The following is a 20,462-nucleotide window of genomic DNA, read 5'->3' as shown; positions in this document are numbered from 1 at the left end:
TATAGAAGATCTTTTTGAATTTTGAATATTATCTGCCACTACCACTTTCCAATTCTTTAGAGATCCTAGAATTTCAGGTACTTCCCTTGATGTGGATGTTCTTTTCCTCTTTATATTCATAGTAATTAAATTTTTTTGTTGCATATTGATCTAGTTTCCTTTTTTTGTGGGCTTCTTTTGACTTGTAAACAAGCAAAAATATTCAGGGATTCTTTCTGTCAAATCCGTCTTCTAACAAGTTTTTGTAGTATAGGTTTTGTGTGATGCTAAATTTTTTTGTTGTTGAAGTTAAATTAAACTTTAACAACTCCTTCCAGTCCTAAAATTTTATAATTCAACTTTGAGTTCAGTGAGAATAAAGACAATATGGCACTGTTATCCCTAATTTTATAATTGTACCTTAAATATATTTGAAAATATGAATAATTTTGCTAAACTGCCTTTTTTTTTTTTTTTTTTTTTTTTTTTTTTTTTTTGTTCAGGCACTTGGGGCTAAGTAACTTGCCCAGGGTCACACAGCTAGGAAGTGTTAAATGTCTGAGGCCAAATTTGAACTCAGGTCCTCCTAACTTCAGGGCTGGTGCTCTATCCACTGTACCACCTTGTTGCCCCCCTTTTTTATTGTTTTTTACTCTTTTTCAGAGGAATAGTTCTCTGTGGAGAGCAGGAAGGTAGAAGGATATTTTTGAAAATGAAGATAATAAAAGATTAAAAAAACTTCTAAAATAGAAAATATTGTATTGATTTAATTAATTAAAAATTTAAAAGTCTTAATTAAAACTTTGCTAAAAACATGTATTAACTGAGAATGTTCTATAAACCTAGTAGATCTTTTTACATATCATTTGTTAATGAAAATATTGTATCAAAAGCTAATTTTGAAAACTGAGGACCATTAAGAAATTCCAATTGATTATGAGATAAATACAGAATGGCAATATCAGTTTCCATATTTGCCTGAATTAGTGATTGAATCAACTCCACCAGTGTAGCAATGATATATAAATATCAAAAGAAACATTCAATTATGGAATATTATTGTTCTGTAAGAAATGACCAACAGGATGATTTCAGAAAGGCCTGGGGAGACTTACATGAACTAATGCTGAGTGAAATATGTAGGATCAGGAGATCATTATACACTTCAACAACAATACTATATGATGATCAATTCTGATGCATGTGGCCATTTTCAACTATGAGATGAACCAAATCAGTTCCAATAGAGCAATAATGAACTGAACCAGCTATACCCAGCAAATGAACTCTGGGAGATGACTATGAACCACTACATAGAATTCCCAATCCCTCTATTTTTGTCTGCCTGCTTTTTGGATTTCCTTCACAGGCTAATTGTACACTATTTCAAAGTCCGATTCTTTTTGTACAGCAAAACAACTATTTGGACATGTATACATATATTGTATTTAATTTATACTTTAACATATTTAACATTATTGGTCAACCTGCCATCTGGAGGGAGGGGAGGAAGAGGGGAAAAATTAGAACAAAAGGTTTGGCAATTGTCAATGTTGTAAAATTACCCATGCATATAAATAAATAAAAACTATTAAATTTTTAAAAAAAGAAACATTCATAGCGAATTACATATCAGTTTCATCAAAGGAACTTCAGAAATCATCTTGTTCAGTATCTTCATTTCTTGAAATAATAAAAAAATGCAATTAATATTAAATTAAAATGAATTAGCCTTTAAACATATTGATTTGTATTTTTCTAAGAAAAACATTTGAGGATGTTTGGAAATTGAACAATTTTTGTTCAAATAAAGTCGAAATGCACCAGATTAAGCTATTAAAAAAACTATGCAATATATCTTAAATATTTTTATTTGAGAAATAATTATCTACTGTATTAGTAGGCATAGTGGACAGAATGCCAGGCTTGATTCAGGAAGATCTGAGTTCATATGTGGCCTCAGATACTACATAGCTATGGGCAACTTACTTCACTCTGTCTGTCTTAGTTTCCTCATTTATAAAATGAGCTGGAGAAGGGAATGACAAACTATTTCTGAATCTCTGCTAAGAAAACCCCAAATGGGGTCATGGTGAATCAAACATGGTAGAAATGACTGAACAACAGCAACCAGTTGTTCCAGATGTGAAAAAAAAGTATTGTACCAAGATTTCAGGGCAGTTTTTTCTCCTGTGTGAGGAAGTAGTTATTGTAAAAAGAACACTGGGGTTTGGGATCAGATGACCTGGGTTCACAGGTCAAGTTCAAAACTTGGGACTGCCATTTCACTTGGTGACTTTTGCGGAGGCAAGTCACTTTATCTCTGAGCCTCAGTTTCCTCTTCTGTAAGATGGAGTCCAATAAAGTTTGACATATGATATTGGTTTTATGGTGTGCAGAAGTATAAAATGCTTTTCCTAATGTAAAGTTCTTTTTGCCATATTTGAAAATAGAAAACATGATACAAGATGTCTCTCATCCTGATGATTCTGTTTTTCATGGTTATTATTTTCATAATGGGAGAGTATAGTGTAAGTACAGTAAGGATTAAAAGTATCCTAGAAAGATTCTCTAGAGAAATCCTAGGTAAACAGTTTCATATGATTAAAAAGCTCATGAAGCTGAACAGTAAGTAAATTTCTAATAAAATTGCTGTTCGATATTTTATTAGAGATGAGTACGTTATTTCAGTAGTTAGAGAGATTTGTTAAAGTTTGTTTCTAATACCAGCATTGTACAGGATTAAAAGAAATGTATACAAGTAATTATATGAAATTGAAAAGTAATTATAAAAAAGTTATAATATTCCTTCCTTTTATAATGCAACTTGGAACCAAACCGATTTTTAATGAACAGAAAAAGCTACTCTGTCTCTCTTCTGCCTGTTAACTGCCTGGGCCATTTGTAATCTTAATCCTCAATCCGAGGAACAATGCAGGAAGCACTTTATTTACATATCCCTGAGAATATTAAGCCAGGGAGGAGGCAAGACCAAAGAGTTGAACTGCAACTCAATGTTAAGGAGGTAATTAATGCTGCCTAATTTCATCTTGTTTTAAAGGATTTTTAATTGACCAGTCAGCATTAAAAAATAGTTTTATCTAGTGTTTCCCCCTTTATATTTGTTTAAATGATTGATATGATCAAATTAATTTAAACACATAAATATTGTCCATATATGGGAATTTGCCTATTTGCAGATTTCAGAATCGTTTGGACTATCTCTTTTGAGATAAGCAGATTTTAAAAATTATGGCCATGTTGAAATGAGTTCTACTGCCTTTCATAATTATCAAAGCAGGTTCTCAAAGATTGAATGTCTCAAGAGGATCATCTAATATGTTCCTTGTTTATTTATTCTGCCTATCAGCTAGACAGCATATTTGCATTGCTAACATGGACCTATTTCAAAATGCAGTTGATTTTGAATATCCTGCAATGGTTGATCAGAATATTTCTAATATAATTTCTCCTGTGTATTTCTGTATTATGTGTGTGTGCAGAGAGAAAAAAATAGAGCAGACTTTTCTAAGAGCTTTCACAAACATTTCTTTTGGTCCTCACAATAACCCCATGTAGCAGTCTAAGTGATGTAGTATAATTTTCATTTTATAAACTAAGAAACTGAGACCTGAAAGCAGTTAAGTACTTTGCTTCCAGAGCCTTGAATCAGAGACCAGATTTTTAGATTGTTTTCATCCAGTGTTCTTTCCTATCTTAATGGGTCAGTTTGCCTGTGTGGAAAACTTATTTTTAGAATACCAGAGAGAAATAGTAGCTTCAACAGTTTTGCCTAGAGGTTTATGTGTTTAACAGTAGCATCAATATATCTATTTTTCCCTGCCATTTTAAATTTGTTTCTTTTTAAAAACCATTTACTTGCTTTCTTTAGCATCGTCCGCTGATGGCACAAAACTTTCTAGATATAAAACATTAATTTCTGAAAGGAAATATCCTCTCTTTCTTTTTTTCTCCCTTCACCTTTGTCTTTCAGTTATACCTGCCGCCACTTGCGGAGATATGTCTCTGTCCTGGACAAACTATATTTCCCCCACTCTCACTGCTCTACGCTGCAGCATTGCTTCTCGACCCTCAGTGACAATGGAGAAGAACTCCTGTCTTTAACTTGCTCTCACATTCTCAGATCCTATGCTTCCAGGTTATTAACCTCTGCTGTCCATTGACTGCATGCTGCATGCTCTGTGGGATGGATCTTTGCATGCTTTTTAAGGGAACAGATAGATGATAACTAAATATTTAAAGGGGGAGATTTGTAAATTAATTCTAGCTGATATGTTATGGATAATTATTGGATTTTGCTTTCTTAGAAATGTAGCACTGAGTACTTCATACCATGCTTCACAGTAGAGAGAAAAACATTTAGGGTCAGCATATTATACATATAGAAAGAGGCATATATACACATATGTATGTATGTGTGCACAGATAGTATTTGCCAGAATTATAATGCAGTGATGCCATTTGGAAGCCCTTTGACTATGTTTATAACAACAGAAATTCTTCTACCTTTCTGCATTTTAAATGAACTCTACTACTAATAGAAATTACAATCTAATTTTGAACCATGCACCTGGCCCAGAGTGCATGCCTTTTAGCTGGAGCAAGATTCTATTTTCTGATGGAAGTTAATGAGGTTGAGCAGATTTGATTTATAAGAATGAAGAAATGGTCATTTTGGTTTCTTGTATTTCATATAATTCACTTAAAAGACTGATGGCTTGGCTATAAAATAGAAGAATTTAGATCAGGAGTACCAATTGTGGGAAACATGAACAAGTATGAGACAAGCCATCAAACTCAAATATCAGAGTCAATACCTCCTGCATAGTGTTACATGTGCCAGAAGAAAGCAGCACCATAGCATTAATGCATTATCCTTTGCATATAACATTTTAATAAGCATTTGTTATAAATCAAGAAAAATTATACTTACTCTATACTATTAGCAAGATAGATGATTTAATATAATATTCACCTTGCCAAATGTTTAGAAACTGGAGGGAAAAAAAAATCACATGATATACTTAACCAGTACATAGAAATCCTCCAAAGTAAAAGTACGGCTTTCCGGGGGGGGAAGGGGGGGGGAAGTATACAGTATTAATAGACCATAGAATAAAACAGCTTATTTTCAGGAAAAAACAATCAAGTGTCGGACAGATGGACAAAACTTTCAGTTTATAAGAAAGAAGATTTGTAGTATTCCACAGTATTGATTAGTTTTTTGAGGAGATAAATGATTATAAGCCATTGAAAAACTAATTAGAAAGAGAAAACTTGCTAATAAATCTAGAAATATACTACTCTGAAATATGGATTTGAAAAAAACACAGCAAGTTGACTCAAGCAAATACATCTTCTTTGAGTGGACCTTTTATGGCCTGACTAACTTTTCAGAGAAGCCAGGAAAGGACTGGGAAATTGAAACACTTCTGGTGAATGTTATAATAGGTGGAAGGATGCCGAGAAAAACCTGCCCTAAAGGCACTATAGTAGGTACAATAACTGACTTGCTTCTTCTGCCTCTTCCAGATAGCACTGACACTTTCTGATTTCTTTGTCGGTTAAGTAGGTCATTGTGGTAGAGGAGAGACCAGACGTGCATGAAGTTTAAGAGAATCCAAAAGACAAGTATAGAGGAGAAAAGGGAAGAGCAGCACTCCAGGTGGCAGCAGAGCTGACCCCTGTTTCTTGCCCAGGCTGCTGAGTGCTGCTGGCTTGGTCCTGCCTCAGCCTTAACTGTTTGCCTTCTCTGAACCCTCTTCACTGAGTCCTGGCAGCTAGGGCTAATTCTATGGGGGGGGGGGGGGGAGAATAAGTAGCACTTATATATAACTCTGTAAGGTTGGCAAAGCGCTTAGTATGCATTATTTCATTTGGTCCTCAGGTGTAAGGTGAATGGAGTTTGTGTTTCCCACCCTATTACTTCCCCTTTTAGCATTGCTTTTCCCTCTCATGGCATCCCTTCATTCTCCTGTGCCTCTTTCCCAAATGTAGACCTATTTTATCCTTAAGTATCAAAAAATTCTTAAGTAATCCTCCTAAAATGCTTTTAAGAACTACTTTCCTCTGTTTTTATGATCTAGTAGGGAACTCTGTAAGAAGTAAAAAGCAGAGCATGATATATATGTGGGAAACCTTTGTTAATCAGTCCCTAGAGACAAGCCTGACTGTCAGCTTCCCGTCCCTCTCCCTCTTCTTCCTAACAACTTTACATGTCTTGTGGTTCTTGGCCTCCTCCTGCAACCCTGCTAAACTTCTCACAATTACTTTGTTTTTTGATCATGCTGAGCCATATAGTGCTGAAGCCCATCCCTTGCCATTTGTTCCCCAATCCCCCATTTTCTTCCCTGTGCCTCTTCTCCCTGCTCACTTGTCTTCTAGACTACAGTTGCTTCTTGAACTTGGCATTGAGGGAGATGTGATCCTTCATTCTTTGAGATTCCTTCTCTTCTGCATGTAGACTATTTTAATTTTCTTTCTTTGGTCTACTTAGTCTCTTGCTAGTCTTTATGCCCCCTTGGATATGGAGGAGGTTTGGGAATGAGGCTGTAGTGGGATAGAAAAAGAGGTAATATAGTAAAACTGGACCAGAAATCATGAGACCTATATTTTCATCTCAGTCCTGCCAACTAGATTGTGAGTTTAAGCAAGCCATTTAATCACTTTCTAAGTCTTCAGTGTCCTTATCTATAAAATGAAGGGGCAAACTGAATTTTCTCAGTTTCTATCTAAGAAATTATAATTCTATAAGAAATAAATACTCCATCCCATGCTTGCATTAAAGACAATTTATTGGCCACCCAGCTGGAATGTGGGTGTACCATGACTAAAACAAGACATAAGTATTCATTTGCAAATGACTAACATCCTGTATGCACAGTGATACATAGATGTAATATGGTCTCTGAAATTGAGAAATTGTCTAATAATACTTACAAAAAAGAACAAACTCAGTCAAATATCTAAATGGAGCTATCACATGCTCAATTTATTGACTCTAAAAAGCAAAGTGTAAAAAAGCCTTTTGGTTATTATCAGGAGTGTTCTGAAAGAAAAAACCAAAAGATATCAATATCATTTATTTTTAAAGAATATTATGAAATAGAATTAGTTATTGAGAGAAAATGCGCATTTGTTCTTCACAGTACTATGTCTATACCAACTGTCCCTATTCCTAAAAGTAGGACTCATAGAAAAGGATTAGAACTTAGAACCAGCATTTCATTCTGTCTTCCAACCAATGCAGTCATTTCTACAGCATCCTTGAAAGGTGTTCATACAGCAATTTCTTAAACATCTCCAGTGACAGAGTAAGTCACTCTTCCTGCCTACACCATTACACAATAGCTCTTCTTGTGTGATATTTTTAACTACAGTTTATCCATTGGTCATAATTTTATTCCCTAGAGTAATATAAAACTAATTTATTCCTTATATGTGACAACTTTAAGATACCTGAAGATATCTATTATATTTCCCCTTAATCTTTTTTCCCCCCGGGCTAAATGTTTCCAGCTTTCCTATGAGACAGCTTCTATATCTCCCACTGTGTGGGCCACCATTCTATAGACAGTGTCTAGTTTGTTAATATTGCTTTTTAAAATATAGTATCTAGAACTAAGCATTATTTCCCAGCTGTGTTCTGGAGACCTGAGATGAGTAGAATTATTGCTTGTGATGAGGTTAGTATGCTTCTTTTAAAATGGTCGTTAGCAGGACCAGGAGATTGTTGTATACTTCAACAATACTATATGATGATCAATTCTGATGGATGTGGCCATTTTCAACAATGAGATGAACCAAATCAGTTCCAATAGAGCAGTAATGAACTGAACCACCTACATCTAGCAAAAGAACTCTAGGAGATTATGAACCACTACATAGAATTCCTAATCCCTCTAATTTTGATCTGCCTGCATTTTGGCTTTCCTTCACAGGCTAATTGTACACTATTTCAAAGTCCGATTCTTTTTGTTCAGCAAAACAACTGTTTGGACATGTATACATATTGTATTTAATTTATACTTTAACATATTTAACATGTATTGGTCAACCTGCCATCTGGGAGGGAGGGGAAAAATTAGAACAAAAGGTTTGGCAATTGTCAATGTTGTAAAATTATCCATGCATATATCTGGTAAATAAAAACTATTAAAATAATAAATAAAATGGTCTTTAGAATATATTAAATTTTTAAACAGCCTAATAAATACTCATTGTTCATATTGCAGACTTTCTATCTTCCATCTCCTTCCCATTGATGCCAGGCCAGACAGCCTCTAGTTAAAGTGTGCTTGTGCTTGGACTTTTAAATATTTTAAATGTTGTACTTAATGTTCATTTCTGTTACGCTTTTAAAATGTCTATTTGGGCCCAGCATTTTTCTGCTCTGATTGTTATGCATTAAAAACTATAAACTTTTCAATTCCACATAGTCATGTTCAGCCTCTAGTTTGTTTCTTACTTTGGATTTGATTAAGAATAAATCTGAGTAGGCACATGCTGGAGTCAGTGCTTATTAGCTAGAAAGAGCCAATTGTTAAATTTTCAGTGTGAGCCTTAGCATCTTGAAAACTGGCAGCCATTACAAATTAGGGCTTGATTTACTATTTTAATAGTTAATTGATTGTCTATATTTTTAAACTAGACAATTAATTTTAATAATTTAAGTTAAAATTAACAGTATAAATGTTCTCCAACCAGTTCTAAAAGTTGTGAGATTTAGAAAAGTAGTCGTTAAATATTAACTAGCATTCCACTGGGACTGATGATCTGAATTCATAGAGATAATTTGTTATAAATAGAATTAAAGCCTTGGACACATGTTCAGGAAGGACGAGATATGTTTCAAGGGTACAGCAAAATGTTTGTAACTTTATTAATTAGAAATCATTTTGGAGTTTCTGGTTATTACAGAGATCAATTAGCTCATCTTTCATTTGTTTCATTGTTGATCATTTTTTTTGTAGCTCAGTATGAAAAAAGTTTTCTATCTAAATCTTATTTATTTGTATTGGTTAATAATAATTATTTCTTCAACTTTCTTTTTTAAAGTTTTCTTCCTCTTTCTATTCTGCCCCAATCTTATCACCATTCTCCATCCAGTTCACCAATTTGTTCACTGATGCTACTACTTTTGGAATATTTCAGTAGGATTGTGTGTAGTTACTGTCCATATATTCATTATAACTCTTTGGCAAGCCTTGAAGGTAACTAAATCCTTTAGGTTAGGAAATCCTGGCTTAAGTGAACCAATCATCACATATTTTTGGAGTACCTATTATGTGCAAGGAGAAAGCTGGTAGAGGTGAGAGCACTTTGAATTTAAAGATGATAGATAACTGGAGTTTGAGTTTGGGCCTTTTCACTTGACTTGTATCTCTAGGCTATTAACATTACCACCCTTTGCCTCAATTTATTAGTGATTCCATTCCTTCCTTTACACTGTTGTTATAAGGAAAGTACCTTATAGTGCCATGTAACTGTTTTAAACTACTTCATTTTTGTTTTTTGTCTTCTATCTCCAGTTGCTTGCACATGTCTGCCTACGTGTTTAAAAAATATTTGCCATTAAATGAATAGGAATCACTGTTTTAGATGCTAATGGAGGTACTAAAAAACATAACTAGTGAAGTATACTAATAACTAAGACTAATAACATGGACAGAGAGATAAGACAAATAAACATGAAAAGATAACTAATGAGTTGTATAGACAGTGGGTGTTAGAGGAACTAGAGAAAATCACTTCCATTTAGGATGCCAGAGAAGGTCTCATAAAAGTGAGATCTGAACTTAATCTTAAAGATGATTGTAGGAAATCTAAATCAGGGGCTTTCCAGATGAAATTCTTACACATGCAGGTGAATAGAAATAGGAAAGAATAAATTTTGGTCTTGGGACAATAAAAAAGTTCTTTTGGCCAAAAAGAGAGTTTCTGTGCCAGTCTGTTAAGGTCAGATTCTAGATTGCCTGGATTTGCCAAGCTAAAGAATTTGAACTTCACTCTTTTGGCAATTTAGAATGATTTAATAATTTTGAAGAGAATAGTGATATGATCAAAATGCTACTTAAAAATAGAATGAATGCATGTGATATACTGAGAGAATAGACAGTAATTGGGAACTGGATGTGAAGGCCAAAGGAGAGTGAGCAGTCAAAGATGACCAAAGCTTCACACTAAAGTGATGAAACATGATGATACCATTAAAAGAAATAGGGAAAAGGAAAATTAATTTAACTAAATGGCCATTATAGTTCTAAGAGTCTATTTTGCAGCATAAAGTAAGGGTTTTTTTTTTTTGTTTGTTTGTTTGTTTTTAATATGTTCGGTTTTTAGTGACAATGAAGTATACATCAAGCATTTGAAAATGCAGAACAGGAACTCGTGTGATCTGATTGGTAAGGTTGTATTTCTAGAACTGGAAAGGATATTAGAGATCATCTAGCCTTACCCTCTTATTTTACAGACAAGAAAATGGAGGGTTGAGCTATATCTAGTTGAACCCTCACTGTTTCAGATCATCTTTAGTCTACTTAAATAATCTCTCAGAGCCTCATTTTCCTCATCTGATGACCTCCATAATTCCTGTCTAGCCCTAAATCCATTACCAAGTAATTTGGAGTCTGATTTTTAACGGAGTTTATTCTGTATTGAGGAAGCAAAACTAACATGCTGTTAAAATAAGAACTTACAGAAAAGTGCTTATATATCATCATTAAGGTTGTGTTTATATTCTTATCCATCATTAATCATGTATTTATTAAGTGGCTTCACATGTCTAGACCTCTATTAGGTTCCATAGCATAACAGTAGATTTACATTCTTATCAATAAGTAACATAAAATACTTTGCAAAGTATTTAGATAAAATAAATTTGTTCCCAGAATTATCTTTGAAATAATTATTGAATTATTGAAAAAATATTCTAAATAAAAGCAACATGATTTTCTAATAACTAGGTTTCATGTATTCAAAAAGGGAAAGTGAAAAAGAATGTCATTTTAATGACTCTTAAATAAAATATATCAAATTACCTTTTAGATAATATTTTGAAAAAAGAGGTCATATTTGCTATCAAGAAACTACCTATCAGGTAAACTATAATTATCTCAAAATAAAATATTCTCACTGTTCTTTTTGAATAATTCAAATGCATTTGTCCATGTTTGCCCAATGGTTAATTGAATGCTTTGAGATAGAAAAGTTTTGAAATGTGTTCTTTGCTCCTTAGCCCAGGAAGGCTTAAAATGAAAGGAAGGAGGGCAAAAAAAAAGTGTAAAATTCAGAAAATGTTTAACTGTTTTTGCTTCTGATGGTTTTGTTTTTCATTCTTTCATTCCTTAAGAAGATGGCCTAGAACCCTGAAAGACTTGAGTGCAGAAGAGTCACAGCCTTCATGTGTCAGAGTCAGGACTTGAATCCAGGTTTTGTGTTAATGAAGCTAACTCATAACCACTACACAACAAAAAGAAATAAGACAAGAATGCAATCAACAAATGTTGTCATATTTTGGAATTCTAGCAATTCAAAACTATAAAAAGATTAGGTTTTATTTTGTTTTGTTTTAAAGTAGTAGTGCCTTCCCTCAAGAATCTTGCAATCTAATGGGTTTGGAGAATAGAATTGTAGGAAAGAGAGAAGTGGGGGAAAGAAGGAGGGAGAGTGTATACATTCACACTTAGATGTAATCTTAAGTAAGGTAAAATGGGGAGCAAAGGAAAAAAACAAACAAATTTAGCTGGGAGAATTTGAGAAAGAAGGGCATATTTTCAGCTAGAGAATCATCAAAAAAAGTTTTCACCAAAGGGTGGCATCTTAGTTTAATAAGCCTTAAAAGAAGTGAAGGATTCTAGAAAATAAAAATGAAAAAGGATGGGGATTTCAAACATGGAGAAAAATTTATATGAAAGTTTGAAGAGAGAAGATAGAACATCACATTTGGGGAAAAGCTAATAATCTTGTTTGACAAGAATATTGATATTGTAGAACCAAGTCTGACAAAGGAAAATAGAAGCCAAAATATAAATGTCCTTAAATGCCAGACCTTATAACAGATGTTCTTAATTTTTTTGTGTGAAATTAACTCTCTTGGCAGTTAATTGCCTGATTAAGCCAATAGACCCTTCTCAAAATAATATAAAATGCATAAAATAAAATACATAGAATTTCAGAAGAAACTAATTGTTCTGAAATACAGTTATGGGTAGCCAAGTGGCACAGTGGATAAGGAAGAAAGACCTGGAACAATTCAAATCTGGCCTCAGATACTTACTAACAGATACTGACTGCAGATACCCCATTTTCTTAATCTGTAATATAAACTAGAAAAGGAAATGGCAGACCACTGCAGTATTCCTGCCAAGAAAAACCCAAATAAAATCATAAAAGAGCCAAACATGATTGAACAACAAGATATCAAAATTTTTTTTAATTATTAGTTCTCAGGTTAAGAGCCCTGCCATATGAGTTAGATAATAATGTCTTAGAAACAACAGTGAGGCAATGACAAAAGGTGTTTGACCAGAGGAGCAACAATCCTTTCCACAAAAATTGTTATTCTGCCAGGTGTGTAAATGATGGATTGACAAGAGAAAAGGCTAAGAGAGAAAGCCTACCAGTTAGAAAACTATTAACAGAACCTCTAAAGGGAAGTGGTGAAGGCCTAGTTTGGAGGCACTTGAGTGGAGGAGGTATTGATGAGAGATACTGTGAGAGGGGAAAGGAAGAAGTTCAGCTTGACTGCTGAGATCCCTTCCATCTGGAAATCTATAAACCTATGAAGTCTGAGCAAATAATTATTGGAAGGGAACAAGAAAAGTCAGATAATTTTGATGTTTCAACCAGTTAGGAAACTGGGAAAAGGAATACATTTAGGGAGAAAAATTAAGACTTTGGTTTTGTATGTGTTAAAGAAGATAATGCCGCTAGTGGTAGTGCAGAGAGTTGAGATATGAGAATCCATCCCCTTCTGGTCAGCGCAGATTTAACATGAAAGAATTCACGAACCCGATAAGTATGTCTGGCAAAAGGAAGTTTTATTGGCAGAAGTCAGTTTGCTAGGAGACTGACTTCCTCGGTGGCAAGGTCCCTGGCAGGGAAGTAAACAGAGGTGTTAACACTGAGAAGAGAATGTCTTTACAGCAATCAGGGGTCCTGACAGGCAGCTATGCCAAGGAGAGACGGGTTCCTTGACAAGGTATGATCCTGCTTTAGGCCTCTGCAAAGAAATGAGTTTAAAATTGCCCTTTAACAGGAAATCTGAGACTGAAGTTTCAATTGAATAAGATTACTGCCCCCCAGGCCTACATTTCCAGTAGAATGAGACCACTTAAGTAATAGCTAAGTAGGAGTGGTCCTGGACTAATTTTCAACTCAATAGAGGGTGCAGCTAGTCCCATCAAGATAACAGAATGAAGTCACTTTATCTTGATTCCCTGAGTAGGCCTCTCCTCCCCCATCAGAGGACAGTTTCAGGATTCCCTCCATCAAAGAGATTGGGGATAAAAAGGAATGTGCACTACCCTTCTGCTTTTTCACAACTTAATATCTCAAAAGAAGGTAGAGCACATTTTCACTTACTGGTATAATAGTTTGGTTTATTTTAATGTATCAATTGCTGTATTATACAATAAACACCAACTTACATAATGTAGATGTAAAAATGTATAGAAAAATATACATATATTTGTGTGTGTGTGTGTGTGTGTGTATGTTGCTATGTGTATGTGTGAGCATATATATAAAACGTGTGTCCAAGGCCTTTCTTAGGTTCCTTGTAAAAGTATTAAGGTATCATTATAAAAAATTAGGAAGAGAATTAGCAACCATGAACAATCCACAAAACTTGACTGTCATTTCAGAGTCAAATATATCTATGAAAAGCCAGAACTTTATTGTTTGAAATTAAGGGACTTGGAGTAATTCTTTTCAGCTTATGAAGGGCTGAGACTTTGAGAGGTCTATTTGAGTGTGGGCAAACACATTTGACTCATTCCTGGGCATAGGTAGCCTTAAAACTGTGAACATAACCTTGGAGATGTTTTTGTCAAAGAAAGAACTCAGTTCTTTGAATTTTGAGCAATAAAAGCAATTGGCACTCATTCCTAAAGTTGTCTATTTTCTTTCTCCCTCTTTATTTGTGTTTCCATCTTAATCTCCACTGTGCTAGGGTTGCAATGATGAGAGTTAGGAAAGGGGGAACCCCTTTTGGTCGGCGCAAGGATAGTCTAGTGACAGCGCAGAGTCCCTTATAAAGGAATCTATAGGCCCGAAAACCTAGATTGATTAAAAAAAAAAAAAAAAAAAGGTTTATTTGGGGTTTGGAAGTAAGGGTAAAGGTAGAAAGACGCCAGGGCCAGAGGTGGTCGCTGGGTGGACAGGAACCCTTACATGGCCGGAAGGATACCATGTTTGGGGGACTCCTGCAAAGACTGGCCTCAAAGGGTTTCCCTTTTTATAATCTTGAAGGTGGGTGAAGTCCCAGGCTCCTGGTGGGTTTTCAGCCAGTGTCAGCATTGAATAGAATTCAATGATTTTTTAGATAAGGAAAAAACTGTGGGAGTTGAAAAAACCTGAGCAGATAGTGGGGGGCTGGGAAAACCCAAGCCAGCTCAGATCCGTTGGGGGCTGGGGAAAGAAAGCCCGGATATCATTGGAATTCAAAAAGGTGTTTTGTTTTTTGTTTTTTGTTTTTTTTTTTTTTTACCAGAATTTGTGAATCAAAAGAACCTAGCTTCTTGGGAGGGGGGGGGAAGGGGAGGGTTGGAAATCAAAAAGGAATCTTAAAGGGACCTCAATCCCCATCAGTAAGACTTTTGACCTCTCATATGTTTACTGATTATTTAGTTGCTAGTAAAAAACTGAAGTTGTAACAATTACTGTGTTCCTGGAATAAAGGAAGTTGAAGCAAAGGTGGGAAACCTAAAAGGAAAACATCTTTTAATATTATTTCTACCTTTTAGATACATATAGATTACCTTCCTCTCATATGGGAAACCTAGCATAAAGCAAAGTTGATATAGGAAGGGAGAAAGAAATATTAGTAGTTCTAGATTTCAGTTAGTTTTACTGCTGATTGTTGAAGGAGTCACTTTTCCTGAGTAAACAGAAATCAGGATTTCTGAGTTTAATAAAAGACTCCTCAGAGGGGAAGGGGTTGGCTTGATCACATCTCTTCACCAATTTTACTATATTCCAGTTAAAGTAACATCATGATTTGAAGAGGCAAGTTGAGAGGAAAAAAATCAGAACTATAGGATTTAGAATGGTAAAGAATCTTGGAGAGGCTTTTATCCAGCCCCTCATTTGACAAATGATAAAGAGAAGATCAAGAAAGATTGTGACTTAGCCCAGTTTACATAAGTATAAACAGTAAAACCCGAGTTTGAAGCCATCTTCTGCCTCCAGATCATCAGCTTTTTCACTCTACTATATTTAATCACTGTGAAAATAAATATAATTATTACTTTGGAAATTATATCAAGATATTTTAAGCGAAAGAGACCAGGGAGTTTGTAAATGACATCCAAGTCAGGCACAGTAAAAAGAAAGCTACTTGAAAAATGAATTAAAATGTCTATATATTTATTCTTTGCAAATTTTTCCTTAGATCGTTTCAAAAATCTAATACATCTCTCTTTTTTATAGTAGCTTTTTATTTTTCAAAATACATGAAAAAATAGTTTTCAGCATTCACCCTTGCATTTGTTCCATATTTTTCTTCCTCCTTCCCCATCTTTTCCCTTCCTTAGACAACAAGTAATCTAATATAAGTTGAACCCATATGCAATTCTAAACATATTTCCACAGTTATGGTACTGCACAAGAAAAATCAGATCAAAAAGGAAAAAACAGAGAGAGAAAAATAAAAAGCAAGCAAACAACAAGAAGGTGATAATACTATTGTATTTCACATTGGATCCTCACAGTCCTCTCTCTGGATGCAGATAGCTCTCTCCATCACAAATCTAATCACCTCCTAATACATATATCTTAGATTTTCTTCTCCATAGAACCTGGGTTAGCATTTTAGATAAATATATAAATTTAATCTTAGGATTTAAAAATATTTTTACTCCTTTATTACAGATTAGCTCAGTATAATAAATAGATGCACACACTTGATAACATACTTAATGCTTTCAAGAGAATGCTGTTTCAATTGATTCTAAAAAGAAGTATATTCTGATATTTTTTGAACACTTCTTTAAAATTGATGATAAACCCTTCATATTATTCATTACTAAATATTAGTAATGCATGCAAGTTTAAAAACCGAGTAATAATTTTCCACTCATTTGATGCTGTCTTAATAATTCTGTTGTGGCTATGAGAGTTATTGATTTCAGGGCCATTTCTAAGGAATAAAATGAAATTTATCATCCCACTTAAACCATTATGGTTTCCCTTTGAATTACATGTTCCCTGGGTGATCTAACCATCAGGTTTCTTTTTTCCCCCCAAAAAAAATTTCCCCACTGGGAAATGGGTGTAAACTGTTATTTTTACCTTCTGAATCCAATTCTTCCTGTGCAACAAAAAATTCGGTTCTACACACATATATTGTATCTAGAATATACTGTAATATATTTAACATGTATAAGACTGCCTGCCATCTGGGGGAGGGGGTTGGGGGAGGAAGGGAAAAAATCTGAATAGAAGTAAGTGCAAGGGATAATGTTGTAAAAAATTACCCATGCATATGTACTGTCAAAAAAAAAGTTATAATTATAAAATAAAATAAAAATTAAATTAAAAAAAAATTTCCCCTTCTCTGCACAGCCTTAGTCATTTGCATTTTGTTTGGCATAGTATAAACTAAATAAGATGGAGTTAGAAGGTAGATTGATGTAGAAATAGAGTAGAAATAAAATCATTCTGAATTGATATAAAAATAGTTTTCATAGATCTTATAAGGTCACTTGTTCACAAAAATTAGAGGCATAAACTGGTACCTTCTTTTAAAGGAGAAATAAAAGCTTATTTTTGATAGTTCCTTTGGTTGTTTTTAAGTTATTTTCAATTCAATAAAGGTTAAGAATAATAGCTAACACCTAACAATTATGAAAAGTTTACTGTCTACCAGGCACTGTGTTAAGCATTAGTATCTCATTTTTTATTTATTATTATCTAATTAGCATCATTAATTCTTATTTAATCCTCACAACTACTTGGAGAGATAGGTACTGTTATTATCCTTATATTACAATTGAGGAAATTGAACCTTATAGAAGTTGTGTTTTGCCCAAGATTATAGAACTCATAACTGTTTGAGGCTGTATTTGAATTCAGGTCTTCCTGACTGTAGGTCCATTTCTCTATCCTCTATCCCACCTACCTGCCCGAACTAAGCTATAAGTATAAATTATTTGTAAATCCTTTTTCCATGCTGTTCTGGACCAGCAGTGGGTAGAGTAATTCTGTCATATTCTTTTTCTTAATCTTCTTATATATTTAAAATAATGATCAAATACAGAGAATTAACTGGCAGATCTAATTTCTTGACCAATTAACATTTCTGTTAACTAGGATAATTAATTTGGGGTTTCCTCACTTCCACAATTACTATCTCAGGTCAGGATAAAGGCACCCTTAAAGAGGACTTACCTCCCACAGTCTTGTTGGTTTTGATTTTAAGCAGTTATCTTTAGAAATGTAACACTTTATCTAATGACTTCAGACAGATTTAGCATGCTTTCATGTAGAAAACTTAAGAAACTTACGAGAAATGACAAGTATTTCCTTTCAAAATGGTTTGATTAGAAATATAAAAAGATAGTACTTTTGAAAAAAGTTACAATAAAGTAACTCCAAACTACTGGTGCATCTATTAACTATAATAGAATATCTAAACCAAAATTCCAACTGTTCTAAATTGTCCCCCTTCCCCACTCCTCTTTCATATCATACCTATAAAACCACATCTTTATAAATTCTGAAGAAATCTGACTGATGATATATTACCTTAATTGTTATGGATATGACCTGTCTTGGAAAGTTTTCTATTTTGGCTTTGTGGTTTTAATGAACTTTCTAAAACCTTTCTCTTTAATTTGAAGGTTTCCAACAGGTATTTTTTGAATGTAGGTCTTTTGAAACATGACTATATTTCTGAACTCAGAATATAATAGTGAAATATCCCCTTTAGGAGTCCCCAAGTGCTCTAGCAAAATTGTTTTAGAAGTATATGAAAAATAGCAAAACCAAAATGAATCACCTGTTGCTGAAAATTCAGACTTTATGCTAATCATTTTCCAAAAGAAAAAAAAAAATCACATTACCTAATAATAGACTATTTTGGTTTATTGCATCATGAATTATTTTAAATTTTCAAAAGTATTTATGTAAAGCAGATGATTTTTTTTTTCAGAAAATCAGAAAATTTTGTAATTACTGTAGACAATTAGAAAAAAAAAAACAAAAATGAAACAAAACCACCAAATATTATACAGTATCATGCTTTTTTGCCTGCTGTGGAAATCTACACGGAGAGTGCACAAAATCATGTTATACTCTTTATCTTTAAAAAAAGGAAACAGAATAAAAATAAAATATGTAAACAAAACAAAAAAGATATTACCAAACAAATTGTTATTATAATCTGTGAGCAGAGTTTCACCAGATTGTTGGCACATAAATATAAGAGTAAAGAACTGATACAATCTAATAAAAGAAGAACAAGAAATCTGAATCTGAGCCAAATGGTAATATGCCTATATTCCAAATTGGCCACAGGTTGTGTAAGTCAGAAAAGGCTCCAGATTATTTTAATGTCTGCACATCAGGGTTCCCAGAGGTGAACTATATAAATAACAAAAGTAAAAATTTCCCATGAAATTCAGACTGTCATCATGGGGAATTTTTGGTGGGCTGAGAAGAATTCTCCAAGTTGGTTTTAGTCATTCCCCTGAGGCTACCATTTGCAAGGAATTTTGTACACATATATCAGATATGCAGACTTGCATAACTGTTTATCATAGAAATATTCTTGGTTTCCAAATGTCTAACACACTTATACATGCAAGATTTCTTATATATATGTGGATGAATGTCTTCTCATCCACTCTCCATGTCTTACCCTGCAAGTATGCAGGCCCTTACACAATGATTTGATTTCTATGGCTTAAAAGATTAAATGCTATAAACCAAATCAGAAGCCAGTGTTCTAATTTCTAGCATTGAGCAACTAAATTATTATTCAGGTAAATCTGATATATAATATCCTTCACCTTTGACTACAGAATCAAAGTTGTTCTTGTGCTATAAGCCCAAGTGATTGCAAAGTCATTTTATGTTCACTTGACCCAAAAAAGGGATTTTGAGCTAGAGAGAAATTAAATGGTTGCCTAGAGTCACATAGCAAACTAGAAGTAGAGCCCTTTTCTATAAAATCCAGACTTTGAACCAGGGCTTCAGATTATTGAATGGCATCTTATAAAATAAGATAATGATCTCTTGAAATGGACTGTACAGGAGGACTTTATTCTTTTTTTTTTTTTTAATTAAATCTTGTTATTTACAAAACATGCATGGGTAATTTTTCAACATTGACCCTTACAAAATTTTTTGTTCCAAATTTTCCCCTCCTCCTCCCCCTCCCACTCCTTCCCCTAGCTGACAGGTAGTTCAATCATGTTAGATATGTTAAATCCAATATATCTATACATATTTATACAGTTAACTTGCTGCACAAGAAAAATTAGATCAAGAAGGAAGGGGAAAAAACTGAGAAAGAAAACAAAATGCAAGCAAACAACAAAGAGAATGAGAATGCTATGTTGTACTCCACATTTGGTTCCCATGGTTCTCTCTCTGGATGTAGATGGCTCTCCATCACTGAACAAGTGGCACTGATTTGAATCATCTCATTGTTGAAGAGAGTCACGTCCATCAGAATTGGTCATTGTTGAGTCTTTTTGTTGCCATGTATAATGATCTCCTGGTTTTGCTCATTTCACTCAGCATCAGTTCATTTAAGTCTCTCCAGGACTCTCTGAAATCATCCTGTTGGTCATTTATTATAGAACAATAATATTTCGTAGTATTCATATACCATAATTTATTCAGTTATTCTCCAATTGATTTGTATCCACTCAGTTTCCAGTTTCCAGCCACTACAAAAAGGAGTACCACAAACAGTTTTGCACATGTGGGTCCCTTTCCCTCCTCTGAGATCTTTTTGGGATATAATCCCAATAGAAACACTGCTGGATCAAAGGGTATGCACAATTTGATAACTTTTTGAGCATAGTTTCATATTGTTCTCCAGAATGTGTAATGTTCTGTTTCTCTAGATTGTAATCATTCTCTGGGAGCAGGATTTCTTGGGGAGCTTCTGGGAGCAGCCTTAGTTTCATTTCAGTTCAATAATCCCAAAATGTAGCCAGGGGTTAAAATCCTGATCCTTTATTGTGTCCTTCAAAATCTTGAATCTTTTCCTGGAACCCGGTTAGCTTTAA

The 20,462-nt window shown here is 34.0% G+C and overlaps 1 protein-coding gene across 3 annotated transcripts in view; it reads left to right on the top strand.

The window, feature by feature from the left end:
• Window positions 1-20,462, top strand: part of DYM (dymeclin) — a 540,520-nt gene that overhangs the window by 336,126 nt on the left and 183,932 nt on the right. The window contains exon 14 of one of the 3 annotated variants that reach the window (XM_074279351.1): window positions 3,974-4,223. The exons of the other annotated variants lie outside the window; for them this stretch is intronic. Within the exon in view, the coding sequence (XP_074135452.1) occupies window positions 3,974-4,163 (190 nt within the window). The 3' untranslated portion in view covers window positions 4,164-4,223. Of the gene's footprint in view, window positions 1-3,973; window positions 4,224-20,462 lie in introns of those variants that run through there. 3 annotated transcript variants of the gene reach the window in all.

Source organism: Sminthopsis crassicaudata, chromosome 1, assembly GCF_048593235.1.
Source record: "Sminthopsis crassicaudata isolate SCR6 chromosome 1, ASM4859323v1, whole genome shotgun sequence".
NCBI lineage: Eukaryota > Metazoa > Chordata > Mammalia > Dasyuromorphia > Dasyuridae > Sminthopsis > Sminthopsis crassicaudata.
This window is presented reverse-complemented; position numbering and strand designations above follow the sequence as displayed.